General features: G+C 48.0%; 1 protein-coding gene across 8 annotated transcripts in view; it reads left to right on the top strand.

The window, feature by feature from the left end:
- The window catches only part of SDK2 (sidekick cell adhesion molecule 2), a 342,544-nt gene that overhangs the window by 279,193 nt on the left and 46,027 nt on the right, over window positions 1-17,324 (top strand). For all 8 annotated transcript variants that reach the window (XM_082212337.1, XM_082212335.1, XM_082212331.1 and 5 more), the window contains exons 12-20: window positions 356-458; window positions 1,314-1,490; window positions 3,664-3,800; window positions 4,917-5,064; window positions 6,563-6,703; window positions 7,414-7,595; window positions 8,603-8,718; window positions 15,613-15,808; window positions 16,207-16,305. In XM_082212337.1, the coding sequence (XP_082068463.1) occupies window positions 356-458; window positions 1,314-1,490; window positions 3,664-3,800; window positions 4,917-5,064; window positions 6,563-6,703; window positions 7,414-7,595; window positions 8,603-8,718; window positions 15,613-15,808; window positions 16,207-16,305 (1,299 nt within the window). The remainder of the gene's footprint in view (window positions 1-355; window positions 459-1,313; window positions 1,491-3,663; window positions 3,801-4,916; window positions 5,065-6,562; window positions 6,704-7,413; window positions 7,596-8,602; window positions 8,719-15,612; window positions 15,809-16,206; window positions 16,306-17,324) is intronic.

The following is a 17,324-nucleotide window of genomic DNA, read 5'->3' as shown; positions in this document are numbered from 1 at the left end:
GGAACACTTGAATTTGGAGCTGTGAAACACCACTTCTTCTAGTTTTACTCACCAAAGTCTGGTCTGTACCACATGAAGTGGGGTCTCCTGCCGTACAGCAAAGGGGTTGAACTAGATGGTATTTAGCCCCCTTTCAAATCAGTCATGTTTTGAATCCATTATTAGATGATCTCACACTCTTATGATAATTGCAGTTGACGCACGTGATTCTGCGGCTTCCTGCTGGTCTCACACACAAGGAAGCTTTTATCTGTTGAAGTTAGCAGGCCCAAGCGTTGACCTCTGGCATGGCACAGCAATGGCTGGTTCGGTTTCTGATTATGTCTGAGTGCCTCCTGTCTCTCTGCATCTACAGCCCGGACTCGCATCACCAGTCCTCCTCAGGATCAAAGTGTCATCAAAGGCACCAAGGCTTCCATGACTTGTGGAGTGACCCATGACCCCAGAGTGGTAGTCAGGTATGTGGCGGTACCTATCCCATCAGGGGTGAAACAAATGGGAAAGTCTTTGGAGTACAACTTGGGGAAGTAGAGTTGGAGAGGGAAAGGCAAGGCAGTCTGGTTAGAGATGGGTCGCATGGACTAAAAATGCCTTTGTTTGAGTATTTCCTGTTAGAGAGGAATAATCTCCTGGCATCTGCTAAGCATGGATTTGCACAAGTTTCAGCCGCTTTGTACGTTTTAAGCTCTTGGGAAGTGGCCAGCATCTTTGTAACCTGAGAGCACCCAGGTTTGCATTCAACTAAAAAGCATGTCTGAAATGCACACTCAAGTATGACAGTGTTGCAAAGCCAGCAGTCTTCCAGCCACTTCTGTCTATGTGCCTCAAAAACACTTACAGGGAAAGGTAATGCGAGGAGAACCTGTGCAAAATTGTGGGCCCACATTGCCACCTGGTGCCTGGCTTAGTGACGGTGCTGAGATTAAAACTGCTGTGATCCCTCTTTGGCGTGAAGGAAGACAGCCGTTGCAAACATTTGTCTTGGACTCCAACTGTGTTATAATGGCAGAGGTGTTAGTGCTGAAAAGGCCAGGTGCCCTGCATCATTAAAAAGTAATAGCCATTCTGTGCTGAGGAAAACTGAATTCTGCAACCAGTATCCTTGATGCACATATTTGCTTTAGAAGCAAGAAAGAACTGTTTCAGTTGCAGTCAGCTCTGAAGCAGGAGGGGCTTATAGTCCTGCGGTGTGTGGCTTCGGTGAACTGGGACTCATGGGTACTAATACCAGTCTTGGGAAGCAGAGAGAGGTATTGGTTTTTGGTGAGAGGTAGAATAACCTGGGTCACCTTGGCCCTGCCTTTTCTCCCTAGATACATGTGGGAAAAGGATGGTGCAGCACTGAACGTGGAGAACGTAGCTCGCATGAGGCTGGACGGCACGGGCACCCTCCATATTGCCCAGACCTGGTCAGGTGACATTGGCACCTACACTTGCCGTGTGGTTTCTGCTGGGGGCAACGATTCTCGGAGTGCTCACCTGCGAGTCCGGTAAGGATCAACCGTTGAAGGCAGGCATTGGGAACTACTAAAGACCGGGGAGGACGGACCACATAGCATGGTGCATGAATAAGAAGGAGGGGGTGAAGTGTCACCCAACAGGTGACAACAGGTTCTCACAAGACCACAGTGAATGATGCACTTGTATTGATCTAAATGTTACAGGAATCGTCCAGCCACAAACTGAGCACAGGTGAACTGTTTTCCCAACTTCTTGGGCTCTCCATAAGTTCTCTCTTTCTTGCTTAGGATCCACGCTGTTAAACCCCAGATAAACCCAGACCCCCAAGTTCTTCCCACGCCCTGCAAACCATTTGAACATTCAAGTATCCCTCACTTGAATGCCCAGCAACACAGAAGTAGCTTTAGTGTAGCGTAGTCCCTTACCACAGACATGCAAATAACTTGATTGTGCAAGTCTTTCCAGCCACGGGGCCACCTATTCCCATGCAATCTGAAGTGTGGGATTGCACACCGCATTGAAGCAGATCCCACACGACTTGGTGTGCATGTGTGTGTCAAAGAGGAAGTGAGTGTGCAAGCCCTTCCGACCTGGAAACTGGGATATTGTTCTTACTCTTCCCCACATATGCTATTATGGAAAAAACATGGCACTGTGGCTGAAATTCCCATCTTACTTCCCACAATGCCACTTTGAACCATTGGAATATTTTGTGTGTGTGTCTGCTGTCCATCCATACCATATGATGTAGCAAGATGCCTGCAACCGGCTCCTAGGGAGTCCTGAGCTGCTGCCTGCAATATGCAGAAATTAGTCACAGGGCCCAGCACGGTTAATGCACAAAGCGGCTTGGTGTCCCTGGGATGACGTGGTGCACCATGCCATCCTTTTGGCTGCAGCAGCGCTGCTGCTTGCCAGAATGAGGTGCTGCTGTGAGGCAGCAAGGATGGGAGAGAACAGCGTTGGGGGTGACCAGGCATATGCATGCTTGCGTGGCGATCCCCGACCCTTCCCACAGATGAAATAAGTAAGGACACTGGACACCAGATATTTAGGTTGATGGGCGTAAATGGCCACAACTTTATTGATTACAGGTAAGAGCGGTATTGGCCCTAGACATTGGCCCTAACGTGCTAACCGATCTAACCCGGGAGGGTTAATCACCGACAGGGGGAGCCCCCCAGATGTACATCCGTAGGCGCTCCCCGAGGGGTTACTGCTCAGGAGCGCGCTTTAGGCCCTAGCCTCCGTAGGTTTCGGACGAGGCGACGCCCCCCAGAGTCCTTTAACGAACTACCCTCCAATCATTGGGGGAGGTGATGGCGATCCTCCCCCCCCGCCCTAATTTGCATAACAATACCCCGGCCAATGCCTAACCGCCAAAACCAAAGAGTTGTGACGTTTTGCTACGAGGTAGGCGAAAAAACCAAATGGCTTCAAAATATAGCCAATTAGCCAAATGGAAAAACTCCTACCAGGCCCCATACGGCGACCAGCCGAAGCCCATAGCAAGGTCAGAAATGCAAACCTAGAGGGTGGGTGGGTGGGAAACCGCGTCTGCTGCAGCAAGGGAAAGGGGGCGAGCCCGGGCTGACCTGACCTTAAGTGCCCTCAGGTAGCCTGGCCCCCCAGCGCCAGCCCATTGGCTGGCGCTGCTACCTATGAATATTAATGAGGAAGTTGGAACCCGCGGGGCTAGCGCAGCCCCGCGAGATTGTGTGTGCGGATGGGGTCGAGCGCCCGCAACCCCCCCCTCCGTAGTTCGGGAGTGGCTTTATGGGCATCAATAACCCAGTGCCAACTAAGGGCTCATCCACAGTACACAGTATGGGTCCAAGAGCTTTTCCACGTGCCCTGTGCTTTCTAGGCAAGGATCCAAGTGGATTTTTGTTTGTCCCACCGCTTTCCCCAGGAAAACTTGCTGTTTATCCGCAGAAAAGCCGACTGGTGTTTATTCCGATTCAGCTGTAAACAGCAGGCTTTCCCAGGGGAAAGCGGCAGAATGAGCCATTGCTGTTTCTCTTCCCCATCCCAGTGAGCAGCAGTTACCACCACAACCAGGAGGGCAGCAGGGGACAGCCCTGTGACTGCCTGAGACTCTCTCCAAACAGCTTCTCTTTCTGAAGGGGTGGTGCTCTGTCTTTGGGGCTCTCCGTTGTGACAGCCTCTAAAATAGGCTTCTTCTGTCGTTATCCTCATCAGACAGCTCCCGCACGCACCAGAAAACCCCATTGCCATGCTGAGCACTGCAGAGAAGCGAGCGATCAACCTGACGTGGACCAAACCCTTTGATGGGAACAGCCCGCTGCTTCGTTACATTCTCGAGGTCTCCGAGAACAGTAAGGCACTGCATATTCCTAACTATATCGAGATCTTGGGTGCAGCAAGAGAAGCCAGCCCCATGGCCTTGGGGCTGAGGCTCATGTACATTCACAAAAAGGGTGGCATTGTGGTTTAAATCACTAAGCCTCTTGGGCTTGCCAATCAGAAGGTCGTGGTTCAAATCCCCGCGACCGGGTGAGCTCCCATTGCTCTGTTCCAGCTCCTGCCAACCTAGCAGTTCGAAAGCATACCAGTGCAAGTAGATAAACAGATACTGCTGTGGCGGGAAGGTAACCTGCATTTCCGTGCGCTCTGGTTTCCATCACGGTGTTCCATTGCGCCAGAAGCGCATGCATTGTGCAAGAAGCACAGAAGTCATGTTGGCCAGATGACCTGGAATGTTCTCTGTGGACAAACACCATCTCCTTCTGCCTGAAAGCGAGATGAGCGCCACACCCCATAGTTGCCTTTGACTGGACTTAATCGGCCAGGGGTCCTTTACCTGTACCTTTTTTATATTCACAATGTGGTCTGAGGAAGACTGGGTGGAGTGGGAGGCAAATGCAGTAGTAGATGCAGAGCATCGGAGTTCTGCGGTGGCTCTTATGAAGACTTAATTCCAAGGACTTTCCCACAATGCAATTTATCACACCTCAGCTATTTGTGGCGTTACGTTCTCAAGGCTTATATACCTCATTTGCTTCAGATTGCTGCTGAATTGCAAGTGAGCTTGTGTATGCTCAGCAGTAGGGGGTTATCCAGTGCCTTTCCTTTATCCTGCCCCATTGCTGCCAAACTCTGACAATGTGATTTCATTCCTCGACAAACCAAAACTGCCTAGTTTTGTAAATCATTTTGAGGTTGTTGGGTGGTGGGTTGTTGCAGCAGTGGTCTTTTGGGTGCAGCTGGAAGAAGAATAGGCTTCCAATTTAGTGGGACATCAGGTATGGGGGCTTCCTCCTCTATTTCTGTGTTGTTCTGGGCAAAACCCAGGCCACGAGACTCTTTCCTTGACAGAGGAACTTAACATAGAGACCAGGAAGTGAATAGTAAGAATAGGTGGACTCCAGCCCTCATCACTTTCTCCCATATTGCTCCTTTACCTCCCCGCTGCTTTCCTCTGTGCCTGGCAGATGCTCCCTGGACAGTGCTCATGGCCAGCGTGGACCCTGAAGTGACCTCAGTGCTGGTGAGAGGGTTGGTCCCTGCCCGCTCATACCAATTCCGGCTATGCGCCGTCAATGATGTGGGCAAAGGCCAGTTCAGCAAGGACACCGAGAGGTGAGGTGGGCACATCTTAGATGGGGGACGGACCAGGGTTTGGTTTAATTGCAGGGGTTGGGTGATGGTGGGGTTGGGAATGGGAATGGAGCTGAAGATGATCTGGTGTGTCTGTGCTGAGCCTTAGTTTTTGGAGAGAGCCAAACATAATTTGGGTAGGTGGGCATTGGGGGGTAGTGTCCTGTTTCACACCACCATGATCCTGGGTATATCATCTTGGGGTCAAGAGGTCACCACCATTCCTCCTCATCTAGCCAGTCCCTAAGAGGTGGGGAGAGAGATTATTGGGTCGTAATTGTTTTTTTATTAAGCATTTTGAGTTTTATTGTGCATTTTGAGTTTAATTATATTGTGATTATATGTTGTCAACCACCCTGAGATCTCCAGGTAGAGTGGTGCCCCGCAAGACGGAAAACCCGCTAGACGAAAGGGTTTTCCGTTTTTGAGCTGCTTCGCAAGACGATTTTCCGTATGGGCTTGCTTTGCAAGACGAAAACGTCTTGCGAGTGTTCCAATTTTTTTCCGCTCCCCCCTTTTTGCTAAGCCGCTAAGCCGCTAATAGCCTTTTAGCTGCTAATCCGCTAAGCCTTTAATAGCCGCTAAACCGCTAATAGCCGCTAAACCGCTAATAGCGCTAAGCTGCTAATAGGGTTGCTTCGCAAGACGAAAAAACCGCTAGACGAAGAGACTGCGGAACGGATTAATTTTGTCTTGCAAGGCACCACTGTATACGGTGGTATAACAATCATAATAATCATAATAATACGTTTCAGCTGTGGGTTAAACCACAGAGCCTAGGGCTTGCCGATCAGAAGGTTGGCGGTTCGAATCCCTGCAATGTGGTGAGCTCCCGTTGCTCGGTCCCTGCTCCTGCCAACCTAGCAGTTCGAAAGCATGTCAAAGTGCAAGTAGATAAATAGGTACCGCTCTGGCGGGAAGGTAAACGGCGTTTCCGTGTGCTGCTCTGGTTCGCCAGAAGCGGCTTAGTGATGCTGGCCACATGACCCAGAAGCTGTACGCCAGCTCCCTCGGCCAATAAAGCGAGATGAGCCCCGCAACCCCAGAGTGGCCATGCTTGGACCTAATGGTCAGGGGTCCCTTTACCTTTACCTTATGTAGTGAATGGGTAAATGTGGCTGGAAAAGGGACCACCTGAGTAAAGTGTGGCCTCAGAGCTTGGTGGTTTGTGCACAAAGGAGTGGTCTGGCAAGATGGTGAAACTTAGCTTGTTATCATCTATTCATCCAGTACACAAAGAGCTTAGCATGACCAATTATCTGCTTTCTTCAGTGTTTAAAAGAGGGTTTGATGCAAACCAACGTGCACATAGTGAGAAGTGGCTATTTGAGAAGCGGCACCGGACATTGTCTTGGCACATGCCGTGGCACGGCTGGGTTGGGCATTGTTTGGCAAGGACAAGCTGACATAGCTTTGAGAGTCTAGCCTACCTTCCAACCATCCCTGAAACATGCCTCCGTTGTTACCTTCGCTTTGCCAGGGTTTCCCTCCCAGAGGAACCACCCACTGCTCCTCCTCAGAATGTCATTGCCAGTGGCCGAACCAACCAGTCCATCATGATCCAGTGGCAGCCGCCGCCTGAAAACCACCAAAATGGCATTCTCAAGGGCTACATCATCAGGTGGGTGAGCATAGCATCCAGGTTTCCACCCTACCATCTCTAGGTGGATAGACCTCCGTCTCAGACAATGGAATTGCTGGCGATCCTATTGGAATGTGCCCGACTTCAGGGAACTGGCTTCCTCCCCCTGTGGCAGTAGATAAACAGAACAAAGGAAAAGGAATCTTCTTACCAGTTAGAAACTTTAATAATCACAGTGAGAGAACAAAGAACCCATCTTCTAGAAATGGTGGTGCTCCCAGTTAAGAATCCCACCCCCTTACGTCCCTATTAATCCACGTCACTTCTACTTCTTGTAATCTGAGCTTGTCCCCTCTGTGCTTTGTGTGCTTTCTGTTCTGCCACTTTCTCAGCTCTTCTTGACCTTGGGCTGAGCGGAATCTTTCGAGACAGTGAATCTGTTAACCCTCTCTCTCCCAGTGTTTCTTCTCCTAGCTGTTCCCCATCCAGTATTTCCCAGCTTCTGCCTTCTGAACTATGTCCCTCTGCAAACCATAGTTCCAAATCTATACTGTCCTCCTGCTCCTGGGAAGCAGGGGGAGGGGTGGCTCCCACCATTCCTCCTCAGTGCAGCCCTCCTCAGCACAGTCCCTGACAGAATGCTTCACTGCCAGGTCTGAAACTGGAAAAGCAGGAAGTTGTTGCCATATGGTTTGAAAGATCCCTGCTGATGGCATCGGTTCTGACCTGACCTCTTGTCCCTTCCCCAGATTTTGCCTGGCTGGCCTGCCCGTCGGCTATCAGTTCAGAAACATCACCAACGCTGACGTCAACAACCTGCTGCTTGAGGACCTGATCATTTGGACCAACTACGAGATTGAAGTGGCTGCATACAACAGTGCTGGGCTGGGTGTCTACAGCGCCAAAGTCACAGAGTGGACCCTCCAGGGTGGTAAGTTGCAGTACTAGGATGTGGGAGGTGGGGCAGGGGAGATGAGAACCCAGATTAATGTGGCCCCAAAGTGGCTCCATAGACCCAAGAAGATTAGAAAGGGAGGTATACTGGGCCTACACACACACACACATACACACACACACTCCTATTGCAGGGGCTGAATCTTGGTATGTTTTTAAGAGTTCAGGACACTGCTGGTAGCAGGCTCACGCAAGAGTTCCTGTTATTTTTATTTATTGACTCTGGGTGGGATTCACCTTACAAGCTTGTGCAATAGGGTTCCCCCCTCCCCAAATTGGCTCTGGGGGTGGCCAGGAGAACCCACAGAAGAGCGTGGGGAGGGAGGGTTGATATTTCCATTTGGCAAGCTGATATCCTTGCACAGACGGAAAGCTTGTCATAGAATGACATTGAATTCCACCATATATTTTATCCTGTTTTTCCCCAACTCTTGTCTCCCCAAAAGGATCACATCAATAAGGGAGGGGGTGGGGAGGCAGAGTCCTTGCCATTAAATTGGAAAGACAAGATGCAGAAAGGAAGGGGAGTAGACAAGGAAGGGTTGGGGGGGGATCAGTTCTCTTAAAGCCAGGGAAAATTGCTGAGAAGCAATTATTATTATTATTATTATTATTATTATTATTATTATTATTATTATTATTATTAGTTTTTACCCCACCTTTTTCCCTGATGGGACCCAAGGCAGCTTACAGATTTTTTTAAAAAATACTAAAAACACAAAAACAATCATTTTGTTATTATTATTAAACATGGATGGGTTTAAAACCTATATAAAATCTACTGGAACCATACAAGTAATTACAATAAAACCAGCAGGGCACCGTTCCTTTGGCCAACGGATGGGGCCAGAGCATTCCTTCCCCTTCCTTCTCCATTAGATTAGCATCACAGGTAGAACGAGAGCAGGTGATGTCAGCAGCAGTGCTTTCCATGCTTCCACCTGTTCCTACTGAGGCGCCTCCTTTAAACTTGCCCTCCCACAGTGCCCACCGTATCCCCGGGCAACGTGCAGGCCGAGGCCACCAATTCCACCACCATCCGCTTCACCTGGAACCCACCCAGTCCCCAGTTCGTCAACGGCATCAACCAAGGCTACAAGGTAAGAAGGGTTGGGACGAGAAGGAGAAGCCGCTTCTCCTCTAAGCCTAGGGCTGTAGCAAGCTACCCCAATGCTCCCTGGATGCTTAGGAAGCAGAGGCGTGGCTGTTTCATCCGTAGGTCCCGGGATTAAGCAACGTACGGAGGTAAGTGGTGATGTGGACGAGCTGCAACATCAGTAAGCGGGTAGTTCTTTTGTCTCAGCGAGGCTAAATAGGTCCAAATTGGTGTGAGATGTTACAGGCATCGCCATCGCGGGCCCCATGTGGCTCTCTTCCCTCCACAAGCAGCATTTAAACAAGAAAGGAATCTGTACTCCTCATTCCCTCTTTGCCTTGAAGCTCTGTAGTTCCACGGCCTCCCATCAGGAAGGGCTGAGTGCTCCCGCTGTTTCCTGTCTGCACTTCGCTCTGCCTCTTTTCATTACCTAGTTTGGGGCCGTTAATCATTGCACGGGGTTGTTCCTGGTCCAGCCAATTACCGTGGCCGTGTCCGTAAATCTCCCATGCAGAGGCCTTCCGAGGCTTTCCTACCTTGCTTGTCACAGATTAACAGATTAACAGGGGGTACGGGACTTGGCTAACACAAAGTATGAAATCACGTAGCCCCTCCTCTCCCTAAACAACCATATCTGTATCAGGTCCAGTCCCCCGCAAGCAGCCAGGAAGCAGGCCTGCAAAAAACGTATAGTTGCTCCCACTCTGTTTTCTGTCATCGCTTAGCTGGCTGTAAAACACCAATTAAATGATGTAATTCCATAGTTAGCGGCTATAATAAACTGGTATCCTTTATATGAACCAATTATCTGTGGGGCCGCCGTTTCGGTGTTATGCATTGCAGGAAGCTACTGCACCCAAGTGCTCCGAACTGAAATGGCAACTTGATTTGCAAAGCAAGAGAGTTTATGCCACTGCTTTCCTTGATGAAGCATCGCTGTATTTGATTTGATCAGTGCAGTCAATGGTATTTAAGCCCCCAGTTCCATATTTCCATGCATTTTGGATGATCCTCTTAGTTCACTGTTATTTCATAATCAGTCCATTTAAAACAAGATTCTACTTAATTCTTTCTTTATTAGAATGGTTATTATCATTGCTTCAAGCTTGTCTATTAAAATATATTTACTAAGATATTATACTTATAGGGGAGCCTCGCCTTGTTCGCTCAGTTCCGAATTGTAATTAATTCAAATTTGCATTAATTAAATTGAATTAAAACTTGTTTCTTAATCTACTCCAAAGAAGTTCAGGAATTTAATTGCTGCCAAACGAGATAACCAACGTTAAGAAGGATGCTTAACATACTTATTAAATGCCACTTAGTATTTTTGATTAGTATTTTTGGAGGCCTAATTAGTATCTAATTAACTTGCTATAGGCTATCTCGCACTGTGCCAATTAAACACCCAAACATCCTTGAATGTAACACCACGACAAAGTAGCTGATTATGCATTGTTATCAGTGTCAGTTAATCAGCCAGCTTGTGTTGAATATTGTTTTGGATGCATAAGTACATACACTTATTAAAACTCAGCTATTCCTTTCTCCTCCTCCCCGCCCCCCATTAATTGATACTTAATCAACACCAAATAAAAGAGAGGATATGAATGGAGCAATTTAAGCACTAGCTGTTACACCTAAACGCTCTCAGATTTATTTATTTTTCATCAATTGGTCTTACCTTTAACCCTTTATAGAGTAGCCCTCTTATCAGGCCCTGTGCTTGATAGTCCTTATGTCATCCATCTGAGACAAAGGCCGCTGTTTTCATTTTAAAAATTAGCAACCACTTCTGGGCTGTGTAGTGACGTCAAAGGAGAACACTCTAATTTCTTGATGGTCAAGGAGCTATAGGGCCCAAGCTACTCTTGCTGGCCAGGGCGAAAGGTGGGGATGCAAATCTCAGCCCTGCCTCCAGAATGCCCCGTTTCTTGACATCCCACAAGCTGCCACATCCTTCAGGCCGTAGTTTGACTTGCCCACTGTTTTGACAGGTGAAACAGGCAGGGCTGGCTGAAGACATTTTGGCAGCTGAGGTGAACCACAAAATGGTGCCACTTCTTTAAGGGAAGAAGGAGTGACTGAAGATGTACTTCAGGAGCAGGGAGAATAAAGATCTACGTTGGGATCTTTTCACCCCATGGATCGTGCCCCCCAAGGCAGGCACCACACCTTGCCTCCTGGGTAGGCTGGCCCAGGAACAGTGAGTGTTGCACCAGCAGACTGACTCTTCACAGGCAGACAGGTGCAGGGACACCTCCACCCAGTGCAACCCTCCCTCCCGAAGCAAAGTGTAAAAGGGGGTTCAGATTGCAGCCTCAGCTTTGCAAAGAGTGACTACATTTTCCTGAGAAAGGGAGGGTAAAGCACAAGCCTCAGTATCGGTTTATTCTTTGAGTATTTGTTTTGTTGTCCTGAACAATTTGGAGGAAGAAGGATATATGCAATTAATAAAAAGTGCAGCGCGTGGTTTTTCTCTCACAGCCTCTCACTTTTGTGAGAGAGAAAACAGGTTCTGCTTCCAAACACCAAAAGTGAAAAATGACTGGTGGCAGAACCGGACAGCGTTTAAGCTGCTTTTTTAAAAATCCTGGCTCCTTCTTCTTCTCCTTTAATTGGTTACCCACGTAGGCCAGCCTTTCAAATTCAGTCCCTTCCAGGTCTCCGAGGAAAGAAATCGCTCTCGGTGCATAGCTGATCCCCTAACCCTTCAGCACACACCTGTGCTTCAGAGAAACAATCAGCCGCCTTTAATCCCAGCAAGTTTCCCCCTTTATGTCTTTGAAGCGGCGCAGCCGAAGGGAAAAAAAAGATCAGAGGAGCTGAAAGCCATAGAAGAGGATGGTTAAAACCCCGTGTGGATCCCACGCTGCCCTTTTGAGTAATAGCGCAGTAGGGATTAAGGTCAGGATTGTTAAACATGCTTGGACAAGTCTAGGTTTCCTTGTTTCCTGCTTGGCAGGGGGTTGGACTCGATGGCCCTTGTGGTCTCTTCCAGCTCTATGATTCTATGATTCTAGGTCCAGCCAAAGCCACATGGGCACTACATGTATGTTCATCCATCACCTGCCAGCCGGTCTAGGGTGCTAATGTCTGTCAGGGATGAAGGGAGATGTCTTGGCCTCAAGAACCAAGTGCTTTCAGCCTACAAATACTCCCATTTACAATATAGTTGAATGGAGCTAATCAGACCTTGGTCAGCTATAAGGCCATACATTTACAGGAGCCCATACATTTGCACCTGTCTCACTGTTTCAGCTTCGGTTAGGATTATACCAAGATGCTACTTTTTTGGCAGTGCCTACTCTGCCCGGTGAACAACAGAGGAGTGAAGGGAGCCAGACAGGTCTGGTATGCCCTGCCTGCTGCAGCTGGGCACCCTCTCTGGTGGGTGCCATTGCAGGCTGGCATTACCCAGATGTGGGAAGTCCCAGGGACTGTTTCCCAAGCAGAAAAGGAAGCCTCTGGGTGGAGCTTGCTGCCTGGGCAATTGGTCCTGCCCACTCACCTCATCAGCGAATCACAAGTAGACATGGGCTCCCCATGCCTCCAGTATAGGCACTGTGGCTTGCTCTGCAAACACTTTTTGTTGGATCTTTGCCTTTTGCTTTGGAGCATGTGGCTCACCATGTAAACCAAGTCCAGAATACTTGCTGTAGGGGGAAAGTAGGGAGGCAGAGCAAGGCCATCCATGCCTTGGAGGTGCAAATAGGTCCCTTAAGTTATACAGTGGTACCTCGGCTTACAGACGCTTCAGGTTACAGGTGCTTTAGGTTACAGACTCCGCTACCCAGAAATCGTACCTTGGGTTAAGAACTTTGCTTCAGGATGAGAACAAAAATCGGCAGCGGGAGGCCCCATTAGCTAAAGTGGTACCTCAGGTTAAGAACAGTTTCAGGTTAAGAACAGACCTCCAGAACGAATTAAGTTCTTAACCCGAGGTACCACTGTATTACGAATGGTGTGTCCTCAAAATCCTTACTCTGCACTGCATCCCACAAGAAAACCTGAAAAGCATGGCATAGCAGGTGGCTGGAAGGACTTTGTTTAAAATAGCAGGTGACTGGAAGGACTTTGTTTAAAATATCTGTTCAGGACTAGAGACTAACATGGTTTTAGCACTCGTCTTGCTGTTGGGCTATGCCGTACTGCTGGCACTAGACAACAAAATTATTGTTGGCAAATGAAAAGCAACAGCTATTATGGACACAATTTATTAAACGCCTCGACAATGACACTGATTGTTGAGATGAATGCACCAACACTTGTGTTTACACCTTAGGGCTGCAGCATTAAGAATAGCAACTTGGATTACTGAACAAAAACGTCTATAAGAATCAATTGCTTCTTTCTTACTTACTTGCACCCCCCACCCCCAACCTATAATTTTATTTTATTTTACTTTTTTATCCCTGAACTTGGGTAAAAAGAATGAGTGGGTCAGTTTCGCTTGGCAATTTCTTCCAAGCATTTGCTGTAATGACTATGTTGCTGGGGACATTTCAAAAACAAAGGATATAATAGCTCTTTGTCTTTCTTCCTTCAAGGGGAAAAAAGGAACCAACCAAAAGAAGAAAAAAACCACCTTGCAGAAATAATATTTCTGTTTACAGAACTTGCAATTTCATCCACATACCCTGTAGTTTTGCCTACCAGATACTACCCAGGGCAGAGCAATTCTGTACCCCGGTTGTGCAGGGGACGAGAATATGCCACTCAGGGGAAAATCCCAAAATGGTAAATACATCTCCCACCTAGAAGGGGGGGTTGGTCAGTGATGACACCCACACACAGAAGGAGCAAGTGAACACAGAGCACCCAAATGCCTCTGTATCACCACATGCACAAAACAATTCTGACCCCAGAGGCACAGGCAGCAACAATTCCACTACTCCAGTCCCTGGGCAATTCACCACACTGTTCCTTTCTGCCCATTTTGCAAAAGGGAAGAAGCAGAGTCTCTGCAACACAGCACCCCTATGGCTTCCCATGCAGAATGTTTGCAGGCAGCACATAGAGTCCTCTGCAGTTATGGGTGCTTCCAGACTGTCACTGTTTTGGAATGGGATTCAGTCCCATCATGGCAAATTCTGGCTCCACGGTTAAAGGATGTGAGGTGGTGGTGAATTGGCTCTCCTCTTGGGGATGAAGGAAAGGTGGTTTCACCAGTATAATTGAGACGGTTTTCACATAAAGCAGTGGGAGAGGGAATATGAGAGACTGCTGCAGCAGTTGCACCTTGTAGCATGGTTAGTGTTGCCACATTTTGAAGAGCAAAAAAGAGGACACATTTGCCGACTTCTACTTTTAACTGAATCACTATGACGACACTCATTTTTACATACCCGTGAAAAAGAGGACATGTTCGGGTAAAAGAGGATATTATGGCAACCCTAGATTGGCCTCTTTTCTTGCTTTCCTGTTTGAGGTGCTCTGTCCCGGGCCAGAATGGAGTGGGGTTGGGGGAGTCCTGTATGTTTATGCCTGGAGTCCTGAGGCAGGAGTACCCCTTAGGATTCTAGAAAGAGAAGTGTTAGCAGTGTGCCCAAGTTCTGCCCTGTTTGTGCAAAGTGCCCTTTCTCCCCATTCACCAGAGCTCCCCTTTTTTTCTTTTTTCTTTTTGAGCACCCATTTTGTGCTTGCATAAAATTTGCACGGAAATTCCTTGCTTTTTATCAAGCACCCCCTTTGGTTGGTTTGCATAGATTTTACACAGCATTTCCCAATGTTGCTATTACTCCACACTTTCCAGTGCATTTTCTCGATACTTTTCTTAACTCAAAAATCCCCCCCCCACTCTCTCCACCCCTTACCCATTTTTGGGAAGCAGGTTTGTTGTACAAGAGAGTGCCAAATTGTGGCGATCACACAGGGTCCCCGGATGTTTAACAGTCTATTGATCCCTGTGCCACCACTGTGCTCGCTTCCCCGCTGCCACCAACCCGTTACTCTCTGGTAAAACACTGAGTCCAGACAGTTGTTAAAAGTGAACCCAAAAATAAGTTTATTTTACAAACATTAACAAGTTTATGGTTCCTCAGATAATATTCCTGTCAGTATCTTGACGAATGCCTCGCAAGACGGAAAACCCGCTAGACGAAAGGGTTTTCCATTTTTGAGCTGCTTTGCAAGACGATTTTCCCTATGGGCTTGCTTTGCAAGACGAAAACGTCTTGCGAGTGTTCCAATTTTTTTTTTGCTTCCCCCCTTTTTCTAAGCCGCTAATAGCCTTTTAGCCGCTAATCCGCTAAGCCTTTAATAGCCGCTAAATCGCTAATAGCGCTAATCCGCTAAGCCGCTAATAGGGTTGCTTCGCAAGACGAAAAAACCGCTAGACGAAGAGACTCTCGGAACGGATTAATTTCGTCTTGCAAGGCACCACTGTAATTTCTTTACCGGCCTATACCTTCCTAATACCTTCTGACTGATTATCGCAACTGTTTGACTGACTCCTCTTAACAAATTATCTCACTCTCTCATACCAGACTAGCCCATCCCACAGACTTATCTTCTCAGTCTCTTCTAACTCCAGACTGTCTTCTCAACCACCCTAACTCTAACTCTCTCAAAAAAAATCTCTGTGTTTAGTCCTTATACACAGTTAACTCTGCCCCTTGGGTTCCCATTGGTTACTAATTTTACAATTAGTTAACCCTTTCCTTATGAACCCATTATGATGTCACACACCTAGGAGGGCAAACGCCACACAAATCTACTTTTAATTGTGCAACATAAATTTGCCGTTGCCCAAGTGAATCACACCAGCAAAAGAGTGCTAATCTGGAGCTGGCCCCTGTGCACAATATGGGGCCAGAAAGATAAAGCCCCATGCCGTGTGGTCTGCCTTCACATCCTCCTTTCTGAGCAACCATGATGTCGTTCATTTATTCCTCAGCTGATTGCCTGGGAACCAGCACAGGAAGAAGATATGACTGTAGTGACAGTGCGCCCTAACTTCCAAGACAATATCCATGTGGGATATATCCCAGGCCTCAAGAAGTTTACAGAGTATTTCACCTCGGTGCTGTGTTTCACCACACCTGGCGACGGACCCCGCAGCCCCCCGCAGCTGCTGCGCACCCATGAGGACGGTACGGCCTTTCCCTTTGGAGCTGGGCACAGGCACAGCTCTTGGGTTCCTGTATGCCCATGACTATGGGTCCACACACCCCTAACCTTCCGGTCAACATGAGTTTAGAACATCACCTTCCACTGTGGAAGTCTTGAGTCTGACACTGCCCTCAGTTGTAGAGCCCGACACGTCGTTGCTGAGACTGCAGTGACGCCCTTGAAGGCCCCAGGCTCCATCTTGACTGCGTCCACTGCAGTCATCCTTTCACCCAAACCCCAGAGGGCCTTTGACCATGGTGCTCCCTGGGAAGAGTCACGTGACCAGCAGCTTCCCTTTTTTTATTTCCTTGAGGAATTCCTATATGAAGCGTTTGTCCTGTTGTAACTTTCTGGGTGGTGGGGTTGTTTGTTTGGCTAGTTCCGGGTCCAGTGGGACACCTCAGCTTCAACGAGATCCTCGACACATCCCTGAAGGTCAGCTGGCAAGAGCCCCTGGAAAAGAATGGCATTCTGACAGGTAATAAATCTCTTCAGGTGGGGAGGAGATGGGTGGGGTGGGGTGGGGGAGGAAGGGGTGATTAACTGGACCAGAAAACGGGGAGCCCACTTCTTCCTTGGTGCCAATGGAAAGAACTCAGGGCTTATACAAAATTCCTCTTGTCCCACTGCTTTGCCCTGGGGGCAGTTTGGGTTTTCTCTGGAATGACGTTTGCTCCAGTTTAGAGCTATAGAGTGAGTTTTCCCTGGGAAGGAGTGAGGCAAGGAGAGAACAACTCTATAGCTCTAAACTGGAGCAAACGTCATTCCAGAGAAAACCCAAATTGCCTAGAAATTGTGGAAAACCGCTCAGACCCATTCTTTCTACTACCTAAGAAAACGTCTGTAGAGGAGATATGTATCTTGATAGTCCATGCTATCATATCCACTAGCCCTGTGAACTAATAGCCTGGAAGCCATCTTGATTTCAGCACGAGGAATAGTTTGGGAATTGGAACCAAGCATCACATCTGTTTGCTTCAGGCCTCATGGAGCTTCCCTGGTGATAGATTTCAAATAGATTTTGAAGGATCCAGCTCCATGTTAAGCATAAGACATAGGGAGCAGGTTATCCTGATAACAGGGCATTGGGAATTTAGGTTCATCTCTTCACTTTCCAAACATGATCGGGATGGAAATCACATCCTGACCGCTCTCCTCTCCATCCCCCGCCCCTGGATGTGCCCATGAAGCTTAGGTAAACCTCATTTTAGCATTTCTGAGAACTTTTGCTTTTTACTGAGCCCTATTGCCACATGGGCATGTATGTATGATTTCAACCTTGACTGGCTGGGGAGAGAAGGCATCGTGCTCTCTTACGCTGTGATCAGAACAGCAGTTCCCTCTCCACCTGATGCCTCTAATTAAGAAAGAAGAGAAGACATAATAGCATGCTATGCGTTAGCCATAATGTGTCATTCAGCCTCAGGAAGCTTAATGAACTAGTAGAAGCACTAAAGCAATATAAATTAGAATCCCCAAAGAACTGTTGGTGAGGCC

Source organism: Podarcis vaucheri (genome assembly GCF_965113315.1).
Source record: "Podarcis vaucheri genome assembly, chromosome: 2".
NCBI lineage: Eukaryota > Metazoa > Chordata > Lepidosauria > Squamata > Lacertidae > Podarcis > Podarcis vaucheri.
This window is presented reverse-complemented; position numbering and strand designations above follow the sequence as displayed.